General features: G+C 32.5%; 1 protein-coding gene across 1 annotated transcript in view; it reads right to left on the minus strand.

Moving 5' to 3' along the window:
• Positions 1 to 8,066: 8,066 nt before the first annotated feature.
• The window catches only part of LOC134715014 (uncharacterized), a 46,819-nt gene continuing 34,908 nt past the window's right edge, over positions 8,067 to 19,977 (minus strand). The window contains exons 17-25 of the mRNA XM_063576843.1: positions 19,430 to 19,559; positions 18,628 to 18,788; positions 18,098 to 18,179; positions 16,829 to 17,074; positions 15,081 to 15,272; positions 14,241 to 14,480; positions 13,744 to 13,872; positions 13,107 to 13,328; positions 8,067 to 9,286 (exon numbers count right to left, since the gene is read on the minus strand). Of these exons, the coding sequence (XP_063432913.1) occupies positions 9,042 to 9,286; positions 13,107 to 13,328; positions 13,744 to 13,872; positions 14,241 to 14,480; positions 15,081 to 15,272; positions 16,829 to 17,074; positions 18,098 to 18,179; positions 18,628 to 18,788; positions 19,430 to 19,559 (1,647 nt within the window). The 3' untranslated portion in view covers positions 8,067 to 9,041. The remainder of the gene's footprint in view (positions 9,287 to 13,106; positions 13,329 to 13,743; positions 13,873 to 14,240; positions 14,481 to 15,080; positions 15,273 to 16,828; positions 17,075 to 18,097; positions 18,180 to 18,627; positions 18,789 to 19,429; positions 19,560 to 19,977) is intronic.

A 19,977-nucleotide genomic window follows, 5' to 3' on the forward strand; every position in this document is an offset into this window, starting at 1 on the left:
CAAAATTGAATTTTGTCTCAACAAAAATGACAAAATTGAATTTTGTCTCAAAAAAAATGACAAAATTGAGTTTTGTCTCACAAAATTGAATTTTGTCTCACAAAAGTCAATTTTGTCTCACAAAAGTCAATTTTGTCTCACAAAATTGAATCTTACCGTACACAATTGACTTTTGTGATTTAATTTCCATATCAGGTAACAAAAGTCAATTTTGTATGCAAATATGTTTATATTTGCATACCTTTAAGACAAAATTGACTTTTGTCATGACAAATATGAATTTTGTCTACAAAAATGAATTTTGTCATGACAAAAATGAATTTTGTCTACACAAATGAATTTTGCATCACAAAATTGAAGTTCTTACAAAACAAGTCTGTAGCACATAGTTTTGTAAGACAAAAATGATTTTGTTATGACAGAATTGAATTTTGTACAAAACCACAAGAGTCCCATTCGGCGCCCCGTATCTTGTTGGTAGCTAAAGATATTGAGGTTTTTATTTGAGTGGTTTAAAATTACTCTCACGAAATATGGTCTTAGCATAGAACCGTTTTAACTCCACCTCATGTTTGTTATGTATACATAGTCAAACTAGCTTGACCATGTTTTAATCAGAGTTAGGATAATTATACGGTAATTGATTTTAATTTGATCGAGGCTTTATCTCATAAAACCGACACATTATGGCACCTTTGTCACATTTGAAATTCTCCGACAAGATAATTTTAAAAATTAGAAACTACTGTTACCAAATACTTTGACGACCAGGAAACGGCGCATGTCTTGTATGTTATACAACAAAAGTAAAGAGTAAAGGTAACAGTGCAAGTAACACACAGATTTCTCAGGAGTGAATTCTAAAATAGAGAAAAATTCTCCAGTACGATTATGTGGTAGTCTAGTAGTAGAGTAAGATAGATAATAACTGTAAGCGACAAAAAACTATAAAAATGAATATAGCTCTACTCATTAAAATATTTTTCTTTGCCATTTTTTTATAATAAAAGCAGGTATTAAGTTACACTGTGTCACATTAGTTGATAATGAGTTAGTTAGGAGCTTTACTTATGTACAAATGTAGCCTTAATTGCTTCAGTCATAGAATACGATTGGGTGAAACAATTTTCACATACGTTGAATAAGTTATAGTTATCCCATTCGGACTTGCTGTGTCAGTGTAAGATTATCATCTGGCGGTACATACAACAACCCCACCAACAACTAAGGATGAATTCAGGGGATGCGAAAAGGTTGGAAACTGACATTCCATACCCACCAATCAGATCGTCTGGCAGGACATACAGCAACCCCACCAAAAACTAAGGATGAATTCAAGGGACCCAAGTAGATTGGAAACTGATATAGCCATAGTGATCAATCAGATCGTCTGGTGGTACATACAACAACCCCACCAAAAACTAAGGATGAATTCAGGGGATCCGAGAAGGTTGGAAACTGACATTCCATAGCGACCAATCAGATCGTCTGGCGGTACATACAACAACCCCACCAAAACCCAAGGATGAATTCAGGAGATCCGAGAAGGTTCGAAACTGACATCACATAGCGACCAATCAGATCGTTACATACAACAACCCCACCAAAACCCAAGGATGAATTCAGTGGATCCGAGAAGGTTGGAAACTGACATTCCATAGCGACCAATCAGATCGTCTGGTGGTACATACAGCAACCCCACCAAAAACCAAGGATGACTTCAGGGGTTCTGAGAAAGTTGGAAACTGCATTCCATAGCGACCAATCAGATCGTCTGGTTGTACATACAGCAACCCTACCAAAAACCAAGGATGAATTCAGTGGATCCGAGAAGGTTGGAAACTGACATACCAGAACGACCAATCAGATTGTCTGGCGGTACATACAGCAACTCCACTGAAAACAAAGGATGAATTCAGGTGTTTGAATAAGATTGGAAACTTACATTCCATAGCGACCAATCAGATCGTCTGGCGGTTCATACAACAACCCCATCAAAAACCAAGGATGAATTCAGGGGATCCAAAATGTTGGTAACTGACATTCTATAGCGACCAATCACCCCGTATAATGTTTGAAGGGACAAACTCAGTCTATGCGTAACATTTCCTTCTACACACAAGAATCACATTCTGGCATAATCGAGACACAAAATAACCCCTGGTCGGATATCATATCTGAAGATCAGATCCCTTATACGCTGTTACCTAGTGTATAGGAATGCCTCCTCCAGAGTTTTAATACTTTCTAAATCCATTGTGTAGAAAAAAATGAATTACAGTGTGGTTGCTAATGATCCCATAGTTTAAAGGTCATAACCTCGATAAGATCTCTGGAAGAATCGACATATTGCTAACAGGTGTTAAAGAAAGGACAACTCTGTAAAAACTTCTACGACGCCGATATAGTTCTACCTTCAAATATTGTTGTTTAAATTATTTACTATCAACCAAGTAATATTTGGTCGTGTATGATTAACTAAACAAAGTATAATTGTGTATTAGACCGTTCATATATCAAAACAGATCATCATGCAAAATATTAAAATAACAGCATCGAATGTATCACTTCAAATGCAAATACCAGATATAGTCTATGTCTGGTAGGATCATTAATACAGATAAAACGAAAAATACATGCAATCCTATTCAAAAAATAAAAACTACTAAAAGGTTTCATCGAGACAGATTTTATCAACTTTCTTAGTCATAATAACACTTTAAAAAAAAAAAGAGCACAAAATAGAAATCTACTTTTTGGTAGTAAATTTAGAACATTTGAAGGCCCTTATATGGCCCAAATTTTATTGCACTTTAAAAAGATATCATTCATAATCTTAAAATAGAATAAAGTACAAGGGAACTAACATCACATTTAACGAGTTACAATCATGATAGCAAACATAGACGAAATTTGTATATCTTGTAAAATTTCTAGATTTGAATATCCGTTTTTTTTCATAAAATTGTAAGAGAATTTCCTATTGAAAAAGTATCACACCAAAGAAATAATTTTATCTTTGATAATATATTGTTAATTGTTCATACACAATTCTCTTAAAATAATTTGTTGATTCTTTGCTGTGCGCGATAAAAAATATTATTAAATGGAAATAACGATTAGGAAGCTGAATAATTTTTCATGGAAACGATACACATTATCGTGATTGTGATGTCATCAGATAAACAATCTTATGTTTAAATTTCATTAATATTTCTTGGCCCTTTGTATTTCAAAATAATATGTGTCAATTTGAAATATTTTTTTTTACTTGCGCTTAAATTTGACCTTGATGCCCCTACTCCTGGTGTTCAAATAGGCTGTTGGATATACCAGTGAAATTCGTTTGTAATTTATAAACAAAAGTGTTCGTGATACATAATGTTGCCATCGAATGTTTTATTTTTATATATGGACTGAAAAGATTAATTTCGCTGTTTTTCTACAATTCTGTCACAATAAATCGACCGATTGTTTTCACGCAAGGCGCAAACTTCATTTAGATTTTTTTTCATAAATTTGGGAACCAGCATATTTTTTTTAGAAAAAGACATAATGAAGTTAAATGGTCGTCCCCTAAATTATGTAAGAATTAATCGGAAGTCGTTGCTCACGATGTTGGTACTACTAAAGCGTTGCACAACGTTCCTCATAATGAAGCGTTTTTGGAACTTCATTTAGATTTTTTTTCATAAATTTGGGAACCAGCATATTTTTTTTAGAAAAAGACATAATGAAGTTAAATGGTCGTCCCCTAAATTATTAATTTGACCTACCGAATTAGACTTTTTACCGGATTTGTAATCACATAAGCAACACGACGGGTGCCGCATGTGGAGCAGGATCTGCATACCCTTCCGGAGCACCTGAGATCACCCCTAGTTTTTGATGAGGTTCGTGTTGTTTATTCTTTAGTTTTCTATGTTGTGTCATGTGTACTATTGTTTTTCTGTTTGTCTTTTTCATTTTTAGCCATGGCGTTGTCTGTTTGTTTTTAGATTTACGAGTTTGACTGTCTCTTTGGTATCTTTGGTCCCTCTTTTATGTAAGAATTAATCGCAAGTCGTTGCTCACGATGTTGGTACTACTGAAGCGTTGCACAACGTTCCTCATAATGAAGCGTTTTTGGAAAGTAGTGACCATTAAGTCCTTACATCGGTCGGTCTTTACTCTGTCAATTCATATGTTAGCGGCGTGGAAAGTAGTGACCATTAAGTCCTTACATCGGTCGGTCTTTACTCTGTCGATTCATATGTTAGCGGCGTGGAAAGTAGTGACCATTAAGTCCTTACATCGGTCGGTCTTTACTCTGTCGATTCATATGTTAGCGGCGTAGAAAAGAGTGACCATTAAGTCCTTACATATGTCAGTCTTTATTCTGTCGATTCATATGTAAGCGGCGTGGAAAGTAGTGACCATTAAGTCCTCACATCGGTCAGTCTTTATTCTGTCGATTCATATGTTAGCGGCGTGGAAAGTAGTGACCATTAAGTCCTCACATCGGTCAGTCTTTACTCTGTCGATTTGTACTTTAGTGGCGTGGAAAGTAGTGACCATGTTGTTCTTACGCCGGGTCTGGTCTTATTTATTTGTTCGTAAACTATGTTGCAATGAATACACCTTCATCGGTTGGTAAAATGTATATTTGTAAAAAATTACACGTTTAGACAGAACTTCTAAAAAGTAGTATCACGGATTTATGTAATATGAACACATTCAAATAAATATTAGAAGTTAACAATTAATATAGCTTTTCTACATATTTTTACATACATTTAAATTTTATTATAGCTAAATTTATTTCAGACACTTTTTAGAGTAATGATTTATTTGCATCATTAGGGTATTAAAACACAAATTATTGCATTTTAATAGCAACAAGATTCATGTGAAGATAGTTCACTAGAATTGCAAGTTTAAAAAATAAAAATATAATAAAATGGCTGTGTATTAATTGTATATAATTATATGAATAAGAAGATGTGGGACAAAATAAATAAGGTCGACAGCCACTGTATAACATGCTACTGACTTTAGTACATACAAAATCGCGAAAAATGTGGAGAGGATAGAATATTTGAAAGCAATACACATTCCCGTTAACTTTGGACAGTGGCGTAGCAATGCATTAATAAAATCAATAAATATGTTTCAAAAGACTTTATTCCTCAGATGTAAGCGGTATAAGGGCAAAATACAAAAGTACATATCTAATGTTTAATATATAGTAAATGATTTATGCCATGTTCCATATAATTGCATGGTACGCATTTATAAATTGTCAATCTCATTCCGATTTGGAAGTTTACTGGATTTCATTTGTTTTATTCCTAACATCATGTCGGCTATTTTCAGTCGTAGATTAAATTATCGTTCATTTTTACAAAGAATATTAAGAGTACATCTATATGCAATCTAGAATACGCGTTTTCTAGTTTTTGTAAAGAATTCTTAGAATAAGCACTTTTTTCATTAATGGCAATATGCATTAGTCCATATATATGTGTGGATTTTATGTAAAAATATAAGCCTATAAGAGTCCTTTCTGTAAAATATTGTACAGGTCGTCGTCCTGCGGCCTCATATCTGTCCAATATTTTACAGAATGGACTGTTAGAGGCGAGTATCTTACTTAAAACATTGGGTAAGACATGACCAAAAAAAGGAAAAAAATCAAACAATTAAAAAAAATATGTTTAAACCTATTTCTTTATATAAACTTCATTTACATTATCCCTAAATGTTGGTCCCTTTAATAAGTATTGCTCAAGATAAGGCTTATATCCTTGACATAAAGTCCACAGCAATATGGACTCATACACATTTACATTAATGAAAAGTGTTATCACAAAGAAATTTTAAGGTCACTGGTACACGTCAAAATTGTTTGTTAGCATCTTTATATATGACGGATATATACGACGTTTTTACCACATTTGGAACCTGAATTACGTCATCCTAACACTTGTTACCAGGGAATATAGATCTAAACCGGGACTGTCACATCATATACTCTGAGACCTGAATAACATATCAAATATGAGGTTGATACGCTTCCGTAATAAACAGTGGGTTTTCAACCATTTTGACAATTTTCAGATGGAACTTCTGGAGAGGGGCGCTGATTACGAAAAATATAACATTGTGAATTGATACTTTTAAGCAAGGAACAAAAAAGCTGTGAATCTCTTTTCTTGTTCAAAATTTAAACTCATGATACACCAATATCATAGATTTAGTCAAATTTAAAGAGATGACTGTATAAAAATACTACAGCAATGGGAACAAACACTGTCATAAACTATATTATTAATTCACATTTTTTGGTTAATGTCAATCAACTATATCGCATATGTTATGACTATTATTTTTCATGACGATTATATTGCTGTAAAGCCCGTTAAACACGTAATGTATTGCTTTAATGTTAGATTAATTTTTACTATGATTTAATACCGAGTCTGATATAAAAATGTGTTATGTTTGTTTATGTTCTCTCTCAAAAAGAACTAAGGGTAAAAACTATGTAACCTACACAGTTGATCTACCCCAGGAGGTTATATATCTCATTTAACCTCCTTGATCTATCAGACTTGATACGTTAATTATCCCACTGACCAGGAAAGCAAACAACATATAAAAAAAAGAAAATTTATAGAAACATTAAAATGTAAGTTGTTAATTTTAATTGCGTGTTTTCTCTCATGCATTTTTAAATATCATATGAATTAAATTGGTTCCCTCCGTACAATTTCAGTATGTCTTTGAAATATACAAATATTAACATAAAACGTGCTGTTAGATTGTAATTAACAATTTAAAAAGCGCAAATAAATCACGAAATTAAAAATATATATAAAAATTATATATAATGATTATTTTTTATCAAGAAGTAAAGCGATTATTTAAATTATTATTTGTTCGTCAATCTTATGAAATCAAACAATGAATGAACTAAACTATTGGGGTTTATCTTTTCTTTGGAACTAAATAAAAGTAATTCTAAAATACTAAAACAACATCAGCTCCAAAGAGAAAGCATTTCATGCCGACATATTTTCAAAAACTAAATTGTGAAGTGTCTTATTGAATTTAAAAAAGTACACACGAAGCATTTACCTTGTCCTTAAACAGTGTCAGTAATCACTGACGGAAATAAAGAGAACGTATATCTGACTTCATGACCTATTATCAATGTTATTTCTTCATTAGAAAAGAAAATACTGATGATATTTAGATACTGTTAAATAATCACACTATCAGATGTTGATCTGAAAAGTAAGAAAATAAACGCTGATTTCTTTACCTGACGTGCCTGTCACTTGTTTATATTTTAAAAAGGTTGTATGGGAGTCTGCTTTTATCTTGGGTAGTAAAATAATAGAACACAAATTAACGCCTATCAAATTTGTAGCAGGCATGCAAATACAAATTTCATTTTAATGAACAAAGTATGTAATTTCATTTTAATGAACAAAGTATGTAATTTCATATTTATATAATTAAAAATATTTTTACAAAGATAACATATTTTTTGCTTCATTTAAAGAAAATCAAATTATCATATGAATCAGAGGCAACTCAGACTATATGATTTATAAAGGAATTTACATGATTTTTATTCTATTTTATGCCACTGCATGGAAAATGGAAGTATACCACATTTTTTCTTTTAATAGCCTGATAACAGTTCATAAGAGCTATCTTCTAAAATTCTATAGTTTCTCCCGAAAAACTATAGAGGGGAGATATATACTGTAAGTAACACAAATAAGCGGTAAAATGTTATATCAGTTATAATCTTGCTATGTTGATCTTTGCTGCAAGTTTCTTAAACAGTTTCTTTCTAACTACTAGAAATGGGCAATGGCATATACAAAAGTAGTCAATGGACTATTATATCCATTTGGACATATTATTAGATCTTGCACTTCTGATAATTTTTGGTAATAATTGCAACATTTGTTTCTATATATTTACTATTGTTTCCACAAAAATGAATATGTTAAATCCATCTCAGGACATTAACTCCGATAAGGTATAGACTTGCCATGTTGACTTTTTACTAGATGTAGTCCTGCAGTTAATTTGGATATTTTTTCTGTTCCCCCCACTATCCAAATTAATATGGATAAAATAGTTTTTCAGGGAATTACACTCATATAATAAGTCAATTGAAGAGAGATTGGGATTATGACTTTGTTGTAGATCTTGTCCTGCCTACAATGTGTATCGTTTCACTTTATGTTTGTTTCCATAATAACCCCAAGACATTGGGTTGAAATTGTCTTTCAAAGGCGAATTCCCATAAGGACCGAAATAGCCACCAATTTTAACAGAAAATGACGTTTTTAATTTGTTATTTTATGCTCTAAAAATTGATTTTGTCCTGTATGGAAGACAAAAACAGTTTTTTTTCTTCCCAATTTTGCACCGATTATTATATTGAATTGACCTCTTTAAATTGCTCTGACTTGAAAACTTGAAAGCGACTGAGAATGTTAATAACTCATTATTTCAATAAAAAAATATTGTTTATTATGCGATACAGTAATATATTATACACATCAAATAAATATTAATGTTAATATTACAAAATAAATAAATAAATTTGATTGCAGAATAATATCCTCAATGTGTGCTAGAACAACTACATGTAAATACACATTGTACTATACATATTCAGTAAATAAACATTTGATACAAAAGGTAGCCATTTAAAGTGATATTAACTAGATATTCAGGTGGACTCACAAATGGTACCCACTCCGATACTATGAGCATATTGAAGAAAGCTATTTCATTTATTTCCTCTGATCAGTTAATTTGCATAAGTGTGAACAGAATAGTGTCCATTTATTCACATCATCAGGCAGTTAACGTGTACACCAATAATGGTTCGTAAATATCTTGTAAGCCTATATAAAGATACACGAACAGCCATAGCGGACGAATTCTGTTTTATTTTAAAATTGTTTCAAAAGGGAAAGGGTTGTTGGTTATAAATGGAGATATATTTTTTGAAAATAGAACATCTACAATCAGCAATGTGGAATGTCACATGATTGCCATTGAATATCGGGATCAGTGGTATAACACCATGGACCGTTTTCATCTTGATCGGGATTTCTACAGTTATTTCCTTGATCCTCTAAATAAACATATTTGTGGCTGTGAGGTGTCTGAGCACTCCAATTCTGACATGCTGTGCCATCTTTTGTGTGCTTCATAGTTCCGAAATAAGAAATCCCATTATCTGTTTCAAGACATTCTTTGGCGGGAGTAGCTGTGAAAAGATAAACATTGTGTGGTATTGTTTTTTATAAATATACATTTAAATATCGGGGAAATGTACATTGTATTTGGCAAAACTTTTAGGAATGTTTGGTCTTCAATGCTCTTCAACTTCGTACTTTATTTGGCCTTTTAAACATTTTTGATTCGAGCGTCACTGATGAGTCTTTTGTAGGGAAACGCGCGTCTGGCGTAAATATACAATTTTATTCCTGGTATCTATGATGAGTTTATTGTATAAACTTCTATAGGAATCAATATCCGAACAAGCTTTGAGAACTATTTGATTCATTTGCTAAATAAGCTTAAAAAGTATACAGCAAATAAATTATTTTATGCATAAAAACAAGAAGATGTGGTATATAAAAAAGAATATGTGGTATGATAGCCAATAAGAAAACTATCAACAAAAGATCAAAATGACACAGACATTAACAATTATAGGTCACCGTACGGCCTTCAACAATGAGCAAAGCCCATACCGTATAGTCAGCTATAAAAGGCCCCGATACGACAATGTATCGCAATTTAAACGAGAAAACTAACGGCAATTTTATGAACGAAAAACAAATATGTTAAACATATACAAACGACAACCAATGAATTACAGGCTCCTGACTTGGGACAGGCACATAAATAAATAATGTGGTGGGGTTTAACATGTTAGCGGGATCCCAACCCCCTAACCTGGGACAGTGGTATAACAGTACAACATAAGAACGAACTGTTACGAATTTGCAGTTTAAGGAGATTATAATGGTTCTACAGTTATTTATTTTCCGATATCTCTATTAGTTTCCCATATCATCCGTTTATCGTTGAAAACTGTATCTAAAATCATCCTTTTATCCTTGGTTGCTATCAGACGCTTTATCTGTACAGTTGTTACTAGGGTGCTCTCTTCGAGGTCCGCGTTAGAAGTATAAATAATGGGTAGCTATTCAGTTCAAATCGTCATTTGTACCGAAGACAGCAGACAGTTAACATCGGATAGGTTGGAAAGAAAGTAGTGAATAGCAGGCAGACGGTTTAGTTTAAGTAAAGTGAAGTGCTTGGAACCTGCGGAAAGAATATAGAAAGGGCTGAGACTGTTGGTTCGGTACAGATTGTCCAAACAGGGCTGGTGCTAAGGTTTTGCGTCTCACATATCTCACTATTGCAGTGAGTGTTTGCTGACATACCATGCCTTAGTGCTGCCCTGTTGTTCAGACAGTTATAGACATGTTTATTAAATAAAGTTTTATACCTTTTAGGTTTCATTCTAGTTTGATACATTTCGGTTTCAGTCCGTTTGGTACATTTAGGTTCCAGACAGGTTCCAAACATTTAGGTTTCAGACAATAGTTCCAAACCGTCTGACCCGTTTCAAACATTTAGGTTCCAGACAGGTTCCAAACATTTAGGTTTCAGAAAATAGTTCCAAACCGTCTGACCCGTTTCAAACATTTAGGTTCCAGACAGGTTCCAAACATTTAGGTTTCATTCAGACAATAGTTCCAAACCGTCTGACCAGTTTCATACATTTAGGTTCCAGACCTGTTTTATACTTTTATGTTTCAAACCAATTCTATACATTTATGTTCCAGACTATAGTTTCAAACAGTTCATTTAAACAGTATAGGACAGAAAGGGTTTTAAACAGTTTTAATTCCACAGGTTCGGGTTAGGTTGATAGGTGTTGAAAATCGTTTTATGTAGTAAAGTATTTGTTTCATATTTGATAGTGATAGTGTAAACTTTTTATTGACTTTAGTACTTTTGAATTGCTTTTCAAATCCCAGGAAACTGGTACGAACCCGAGGATAAAAACATCTAAGCGTCCCCGCCCGGTTGCACGTTACAGAACTATAAAAATCAGTTGAAGAAGGCTTAACTCATCAGATAGACAAAAATACAAGTGGATGTGGCCGGGTACTTATACATCCCGACGCAAAAAGACACAATGAACAGATCTGACAGTACTCGCAGTTATCTGACAGCTAGTTCAAAGCCACTAACAACTAATAAAAAAATTATGCATCTTAGACTAAACTATCAATCCGTACACATCAAACATTCAACGGGTTTAGTGTAAAGACGTCATAAACAGCCAGAGAAAAACATGATTGGCAATGATACATATCTCTTCAAAAGAGACCAAAAATGACAACTATATGTCATGATCGCACGGCCTTGAAGAACGAACATAGGCCGTACCGTATTGTCAGCTATATAGCTACATATATACTTTTCTACATTGATTAGAGGTATAGGGGGAGGGTTGAGATCTCACAAACATGTTTAACCCCGCCGCATTTTTTCGCCTGTCCCAAGTCAGGAGCCTCTGGCCTTTGTTAGTCTTGTATTATTTTAATTTTAGTTTCTTGTGTACAATTTGGAAATTAGTATGGCGTTCATTATCACTGAACTAGTATATATTTATTTAGGGGCCAGCTGAAGGACGCCTCCGGGTGCGGGAATTTCTCGCTACATTGAAGACCTGTTGGTGACCTTCTGCTGTTGTTTTTTTATTTGGTCGGGTTGTTGTCTCTTTGACACATTCCCCATTTCCATTCTCAATTTTATAAAAGGCCTCGAATTGACAAATTTGAAACAATTCAACATTTTTTCATATTAATTCCTATGTATGGTATAAATAACATATCAACAGTCATTAATTTACAAAAATGTACATACACGAAATTAATTTACAAAAATGTACATACACGAAATTAATTTACAAAAATGTACATACACGAAATTAATTTACAAAAATGTACATACACGAAATTAATTTACAAAAATGTACATAAACGAAATGAGATATGCATGGCTCTGCTACTCAATGTTCGTCTTTCGTGACCCCAAGATATGAAAGACTATTTTCTTCTTCACTAACCTTTTTCTTGTTAGATGTTACTTAGTCTTTTACTATTCAAACTGTACAATAAAAGTTACTAATAAATACATGTAGTATTGCAAAAGGTAGATCGTAGTATGTGTGGTATAATGTCTAGTATACTTACTGCAGAAAGGTAAATCGTGGTACGTGTGGTGTAATGTCTAGTATACTTACTGCAGAAAGGTAAATCGTGGTATGTGTGGTGTAATGTCTAGTATACTTACTGCAGAAAGGTAAATCGTGGTACGTGTGGTGTAATGTCTAGTATACTTACTGCAGAAAGGTAAATCGTGGTATGTGTGGTGTAATGTCTAGTATACTTACTGCAGAAAGGTAAATTGTGGTATGTGTGGTGTAATGTCTAGTATACTTACTGCAGAAAGGTAAATCGTGGTACGTGTGGTGTAATGTCTAGTATACTTACTGCAGAAAGGTAAATCGTGGTATGTGTGGTGTAATGTCTAGTATACTTACTGCAGAAAGGTAAATCGTGGTACGTGTGGTGTAATGTCTAGTATACTTACTGCAGAAAGGTAAATCGTGGTATGTGTGGTGTAATGTCTAGTATACTTACTGCAGAAAGGTAAATTGTGGTATGTGTGGTGTAATGTCTAGTATACTTACTGCAGAAAGGTAAATCGTGGTACGTGTGGTGTAATGTCTAGTATACTTACTGCAGAAAGGTAAATCGTGGTATGTGTGGTGTAATGTCTAGTATACTTACTGCAGAAAGGTAAATTGTGGTATGTGTGGTGTAATGTCTAGTATACTTACTGCAGAAAGGTAAATCGTGGTATGTGTGGTGTAATGTCTAGTATACTTACTGCAGAAAGGTAAATCGGGGTATGTGGGGTGTAATGTCTTAGTGACTAGTATACTTACTGCAAAAGGTAAATCGTGGTATGTTTGGAATAATGCCTAGTATACTTACTGCAGAAAGGTATATCGCAGAAATCAAATACTTTATTTGGGTCTGTGGTGAAACACCATGGCTCGACATCTTGGTCTGGGTTTCGGCAATAATTTTCAGGTAAGTTATTAAATCGATGTGAATGTGGATCATCTTTGGCCCATTCTTGACAAGTAAACTTGTTTTTGGTTTCATGAATTTTTCCGTTGTATTCATAACCAATCTTCGATCTTTTACAGTCATCTATTTAAAAACAAGTATGTAATCTGAATTAATAGTAAATCATATTCTATCTGTTATCAAGGGCCCACCATTTTGTTTGATATAAATCAGCCTGAACGTGCATATGATACTGAACACTTGAGAAGACGTTAAATAAATATCAATCAATCAATATTTACATTTTTAAAGATATTCTTTTCACTTTTATTCAGAAAACAAACGTATAAGGATTTTGGTAAACAAAAAAAATCATCAAAGTACAAGCATTCTTTATTAAAGACAAACTTCGTATCTATTGGCCTTTTTAACGTTTTTGTTCGAGCGTCACTGAAGAATCTTTTGCAGGCAAAACACGCGTCTGGCCCTTATACAAAATTTCAATCCTATAGTTTCTTTGATGAGTTTATTTATAAATTACACAAATGTAAATGCCTACCATCTGCTGATCGTGATTCACAGTTTGCCCCTATGTATCCAGATCGACACTGACAATTGAATCCACCATCTTCTGTGTCTGTACATGTTCCACCGTGTTCACAAGGATTGCTGGAACACGCTAGTTCATCTAGAGTGATATGGGAATAGAAAATAAAGTAAACAGATTAAGATAAGAGTTCTCTTTCGTGAAAAAGACAATCGATAAACAAGTAGTTTTACTATCTCTGATGTTTTTTTCTAAATTTAAGAAAAAGTTTATGAATTATTTTGAGATCATTATTATTCTCTTTTAATGAATTGCATAAATAAAGCTAGTATTTTTGTATGTTTGTAATTAAAATGCATACGATGCAAAATGATTGACCTCAATTATCAACGACCCGCTTCTATTGATATTCGTAAAAACAAATTCCATTATTTTAAAAAATTAGGTATAAAAACAACTGAATGTAATTAACATAAATTATGTAATAAATAAGTGTATAAGCTACATACCACAGTATGCAATTTTACAGTATTCAAATTCCCTATCTGGATCCGTAGTAAAACACCAAGGCCGACTATCCCCATCTGGATTGCGACAATAATTTTCCTGATCTACCAAAGCCCAAAATTTATGTTGATGTGGTTCTTGTTTATCCCATCTTTGACATGTCCTGCCTGTGTCTGTGACAGCAGTACTTCCGAAATAGTCTATTCCTTTTGGTGTTTGTAAACATTCTGCTGAAGGTGTAGCTACAAAAATAGGACAAAAAGTCAACAGTGCAAATAAGTTGAAATTTATCTCACATATTTTTTCTCCAATTTAACTTTTTCAATTCATTTTACTAGTATATAATGATTTTACATTACACGTAAATCCAGATTTTTACGAACATTTCTTCATGTACAGGTACCAGTTCTGTTTGAATGCCTGTCACCTATATATCCTTTCAATAACCCCTCATATCCAATTCGTTACCAATTTATACTTATCTACGATATGTTTACGAGATTTGAACATCGGTAATGTCGAATAAATATAAAATTAAGGAAATGTGGTATGATGCCAATAAGACAACTATATATATATATCCACCAAACTTCTAGTGAAGTGGATGTAATCAGTTGTAGACAACCGTGCGGCCTTCAACAAAAACTGACCAAACATACAGATTTGTCGGCTTCAAAAGGGCACGACATTAAAATATGAAAAAAACAATTTGAAAACGGCTTTATGTATAACAAAAACAGATTACGAAAAAAAACCAATGACACATCTTAACCTATTGTTTTGAATGTTTTTTCATCAAAACGTGTCGTAATGTCATTTGGGTTATGTAATGTAGTACTTACTGCATTGTGGTATATCACAAGAATCCCAATTTCCATTCTGATCAATAAAACACCATGGAAAATCGTAATCGAATGACCCTCTACATGCCCTTACTCCATCTTTGTTAGGTTCACACGTATAACCACGTACAGTTGTGTCTTTAGTGCCTAAGTAGTCATATCCATTCATTGATCGAACACATTCTTCAATATCTGGAAAAAATAAAATTTAAGTTTGATTCCGATCTGAATCTTTGTTTATACACAAACAAACATCAATAGACTAGGCTAACGATCTAGGCCCTTCTTCTTCAGCGGATTTAGTTAAAACTTCGGAACCATGAGGTAATAATTTCCAATGATTTCAGTTTTTACTGGTCGCATTCAATCAAAAAAATGCCTTTAACAGAAATACGTGTGAGTATAGAAAATGGAATGTCAACGTATATATTTGGTTTCTGCTTTATCATATTTTGAAACATTGGGCACAGCAATATTTTATTCATCCAAACTAAAATAATTAATCTGAAACTTAGATGAGAATGATGTAGTCGGATTAAATTTGATCTTTTAGTCACTGAAAGGTACAGTGCATTATTCCCAAATCCACTACGACTCTGCAAATGATAGAGGGGGGACCGGATTGTAACCATAGGTTAGAAAATAGACGCAAAGTCTATGCTTTAATTTAAACCTAAAACGTCGAAATTGTATTAAAATGTTATATGCCGGAATCTAAATATCTCAATATGGACAAAAATAATCATATATTTTATTCGGCTGCATTCAGGACGGATAATAATGATTGAAGTTATTTCAAAGGCTTAAAATGGTCTTTTGTATGCTTACGAATCTTTTACACAATGTATTGATATAGTTATCATGATAAAACCTGCCTAAAAATAAAGTAAAAACAATAATCCGTAAATTTTGCAGCGATTTTTTTTTTAATTTTGTTTTACAAATAATAATTCCTCTGATTTTAAAAACATCAAATGAAAACCGGAAAATGAGGAATTATGGGATGATTGAAATAAGATAACCAACCTATCACATACTGTGGAATGTCGATATAGAAAAATATCAAATGAAGAGAGTATTTATGTTTGTAATTTGTATATTCGTATAACAAATATTACTCATCAGTACAGTTTTATTCATAAATAACAATGTAAACTGAAAGAACCGATTCAGTTACCATTTTATAACTTTATAAAAAAAAACGGTAATTTGTCACATCAACTCATTATTATTTTTCTTTCTCAGATACTCATTTATATCATACAGAAAAACGTAAGATATTTGTATGAGCTTCACAGTTCGCAACGTTTTATTTATTTAACTTATGACAATTGCGAATATATATATATGATTAAGAAAATACCACATCCTTCTTCATCATTTTTATTTATTTACAATTTTCGCCTTATATATAAAAAAGAAAATGTGGTATGATTGCCAATGAGACAACTATCCACAAAAGACCAAAATGACACAAACATTAACAACTATAGGTAACCGTACGGCCTTCAACAATGAGCAAAGCCCATACCGCATAGTCAGCTATAAAAGGCCCCAATAAGACAATGTAAAACAATTAAAACGATAAAACTAACGGCCTAATTTATGTAAAAACAAAATAAATAAAAAATATGAACGAAAGACAACTATGTAACACATAAACAAACGACAACCACTGTTTACATCGAAATGTAAAATTTATTTCCTGACTGTCAAAAAAATAAAAAAAATAAAATAGAATTACTTACGACAATGAGGTATATCACATAATTCCCATGTAACTTGAGCATCAGTGGTGTAACACCAAGGTGCATCCGAATCATGTAGGTCATTGCGACAATAATTTTCGTATTCATCATACACGTGATACTCGTGTGACCACGGTGAGTTTGAATCCCACCTCTGGCAAGTTTTTCCGTTAGTGGTAACACTAACCATGCCTTTGTAATCGGTACCCTTTGGTGAAGATAAGCAATCAGATTTTGGCGGAGTTTCTGAAATTGTAATTAGATATCATGCTGCTTGTCGATATTTTTGCTTTTGGCATTGCACAAGTCATGTCTTCTTTGACTGTCCATGACGTTTAAGTACTAAATCTCTGGGATATGTTTTAGTTGATTTTAGTCTATTGTAATGCATGATTTTTTTTTATCATGAATTTTTTTTGGTTTTTAACTAGCTTTCAGAAACTGCGAGTACACTCAAATCGTACTTCCGTGTTAATTTGACCTGTTGATACAATTTGTAATGGTGTGGTTTTTTATGCTTCTTTATTTAGCGTTATATCTCGTCTCTCTTTTTTAATATACCAGCTTTGATAAGTGTTATAATGATTCTAAATTTTCACTTCTGATCTCGTACTACGAACAACAAAATTATTTATTTTTCTAAAAAGCATTTCCGTATTCCATTACTTTTAAATACCTTACAAGAAAAGTATTTTCATTTAGCAAATCAATTGAAATTATAATTATATTACATTATGATAGACAAAAGAAATCCTTCCATGAATTCTTTTTATTCAAAAACTGATTTAAAAATATTTACAGCCTTCAATTCAAGGTTTTCCAAAGAGACTATATAGCACAGTACACTACTTAACGAATTCGAGTCATTTTGACTTGAACTTTGTCCATAAAGCTGAAAGTTGAATGATTACTACTAAACAGACAGAACAAATCGTAATTGGAAGCGTGTTGATGATGTCACGCAGTAATTCGGTAGATTTATTTAATCTGATAAAAACAAAACGATGATCTAATTTTCATTGTGAAGAGTAACAATGAATATGTATGTATGTTATACATGTAAAGTATGTCTGGTAGAATCAAAATTTCATGAAATTAAAAGTTGGCAGTAAATATAGGTTCATAAAAAATTCTATTACTATAATGAAACACAATTTGAGATATTTCTACTGATTTAAATTTACGATACAAGAAAACAAAAACTTGCTATTTTGATAAAGAAAGTCTGAACAGATACTTATCTCTGTCATCAGATATATTGTATCTTACCGCACATTCCTGGTGAAAGCTTGATATCATCAATAGCAATGTCACTTTCATAGTCACTGCCACGGGTTGCCTCAATCCTTAGCTAGATAGAATAAAGTATTTCATTAATTTATAAATTATCATGTAATTATTGCTACCATTATTACATATGTGAACGACATCATAGAAGTGTTAATATTACAAAACACTATAGGTTAAAAATAAGATTTTTTTTCAAAAGCTTTCCAGATATTATTTTTTCTTAAATTTTGGACGAAAAATTTACAAAGTAGAGATATATATGCATACATATTAAGTATTATAGCCTTAAGTGATGTGAGTTATTGAATGACACTATTAGAAGAAAGGCTTTTCAAACAGTTTTTAATTGCAGTAATAATATTCGTCTTTATTCAATTCCAATTTTCAGACATTTCTAAATGATATGCAAGAAAATCATACTCTGAATGAGCTTTATTGTTGTGTATAATTTATAGGAACGGCATTTTTTTTCAACATTTGGTTATAGCACACATTTGACTTTGTATAACCTTGAGATTATCTGTACTAGGTATATGTATTGTGGCTTTATGCCAACCGAATCCTTGGTTTCCAGTCTTCGTCCACAATACATTCTCCAATGACTTTACAGTTAATGTTCCCATACCAGAACCAAACATGTTGAAATAAAACTCCAAGCAACGATCTTCAGCTGTGATAAAAGACATAAATATAAAAAAAAATCTATTTTTATTTATAAAAATCAATTTGTGAACAATTGACAAATTGATACAGTTAAATTGAATAAATTCGAATACAGTTTTCAAGATTATAACACATTGTAGAATGCTGTAGCCCTATTTTTGACATTTTTACCTATTATGTTTGCTTGTTTGGTTCACACTTTGTTGTCAATATAAAGGGATTTTAAGCGACTGTCATACAAGGATGATGTTAAGCTAGCTACACAACCAGGTTTAATCCATCATTTTTTCCCTTAAGAAATCCCTATACCAAGTCAGGAATATGACAGTTGTCATCCATTCGTTTTATTTATTTGAGCTTATAACTTTCCCACCTGATTTTTGACTTTCAGTTTGAATTTTTCTCGGAGTTCGATATTTTTTTTTCCGACTTTTAAAATCGAGATCAATAGGTTCGATTTTTTGAAGATGTTAAAATTTCCAAACGTTCACTCCAATATCATATTGTCATAATAAGAAATTCAAAATATTTGTTAAAGGGATGAGAAGTAAACGTATTCAAATTGTATGTCATTAATTACCCTTCTCGAGGTTAATTACACATGATTACATATAAGCTTCTTATAAAAAAACATGATTTAAATTTAACCTGGAAATGTAACATCTGATTCAAAAATAGCTTTGTCTCCTGGCTGCCTTGGGCTTGAAGACTCGGCATACAAATATAAGTCACCACTAATTGCCTTGTCTGGACCAGTAAGTTTGGTTACAGTTGGACCCTGTTAATGATACAAATCTCTTCTAATTCATTCAATATTGATATTTATGGAATGAGGCGAGTGTCGTTTTCTAAGCACGATGTAGGTCCTTTATCGGCCTACTAAATCCAACTTAAAGTTAAAATATTCTGGTCCCGATCTTAAATTTCTTGGCAAGCCTTTTCGTTTACCCGTTGTTCATTAAAGCTTTCATGTTGTGAATTATTTATCGTTTAATCAAATTACTTCATAGGTCTCTACCATATTTGCGTCTGAATACTTTCTATATGAACGTTTCTTTGTATAAAAGTGTGCTGAATATAGGTAATCATTGTATATGAAAATTCTCTTATTAAGGGTTTGTAATAACATAAGCAACACCACATTTAGAGCAATATCTGTCTACCCTTCCGGAGCACCTTAAATCACCCCAGTTTTT

This window comes from Mytilus trossulus, chromosome 4, assembly GCF_036588685.1.
Source record: "Mytilus trossulus isolate FHL-02 chromosome 4, PNRI_Mtr1.1.1.hap1, whole genome shotgun sequence".
Lineage (NCBI taxonomy): Eukaryota > Metazoa > Mollusca > Bivalvia > Mytilida > Mytilidae > Mytilus > Mytilus trossulus.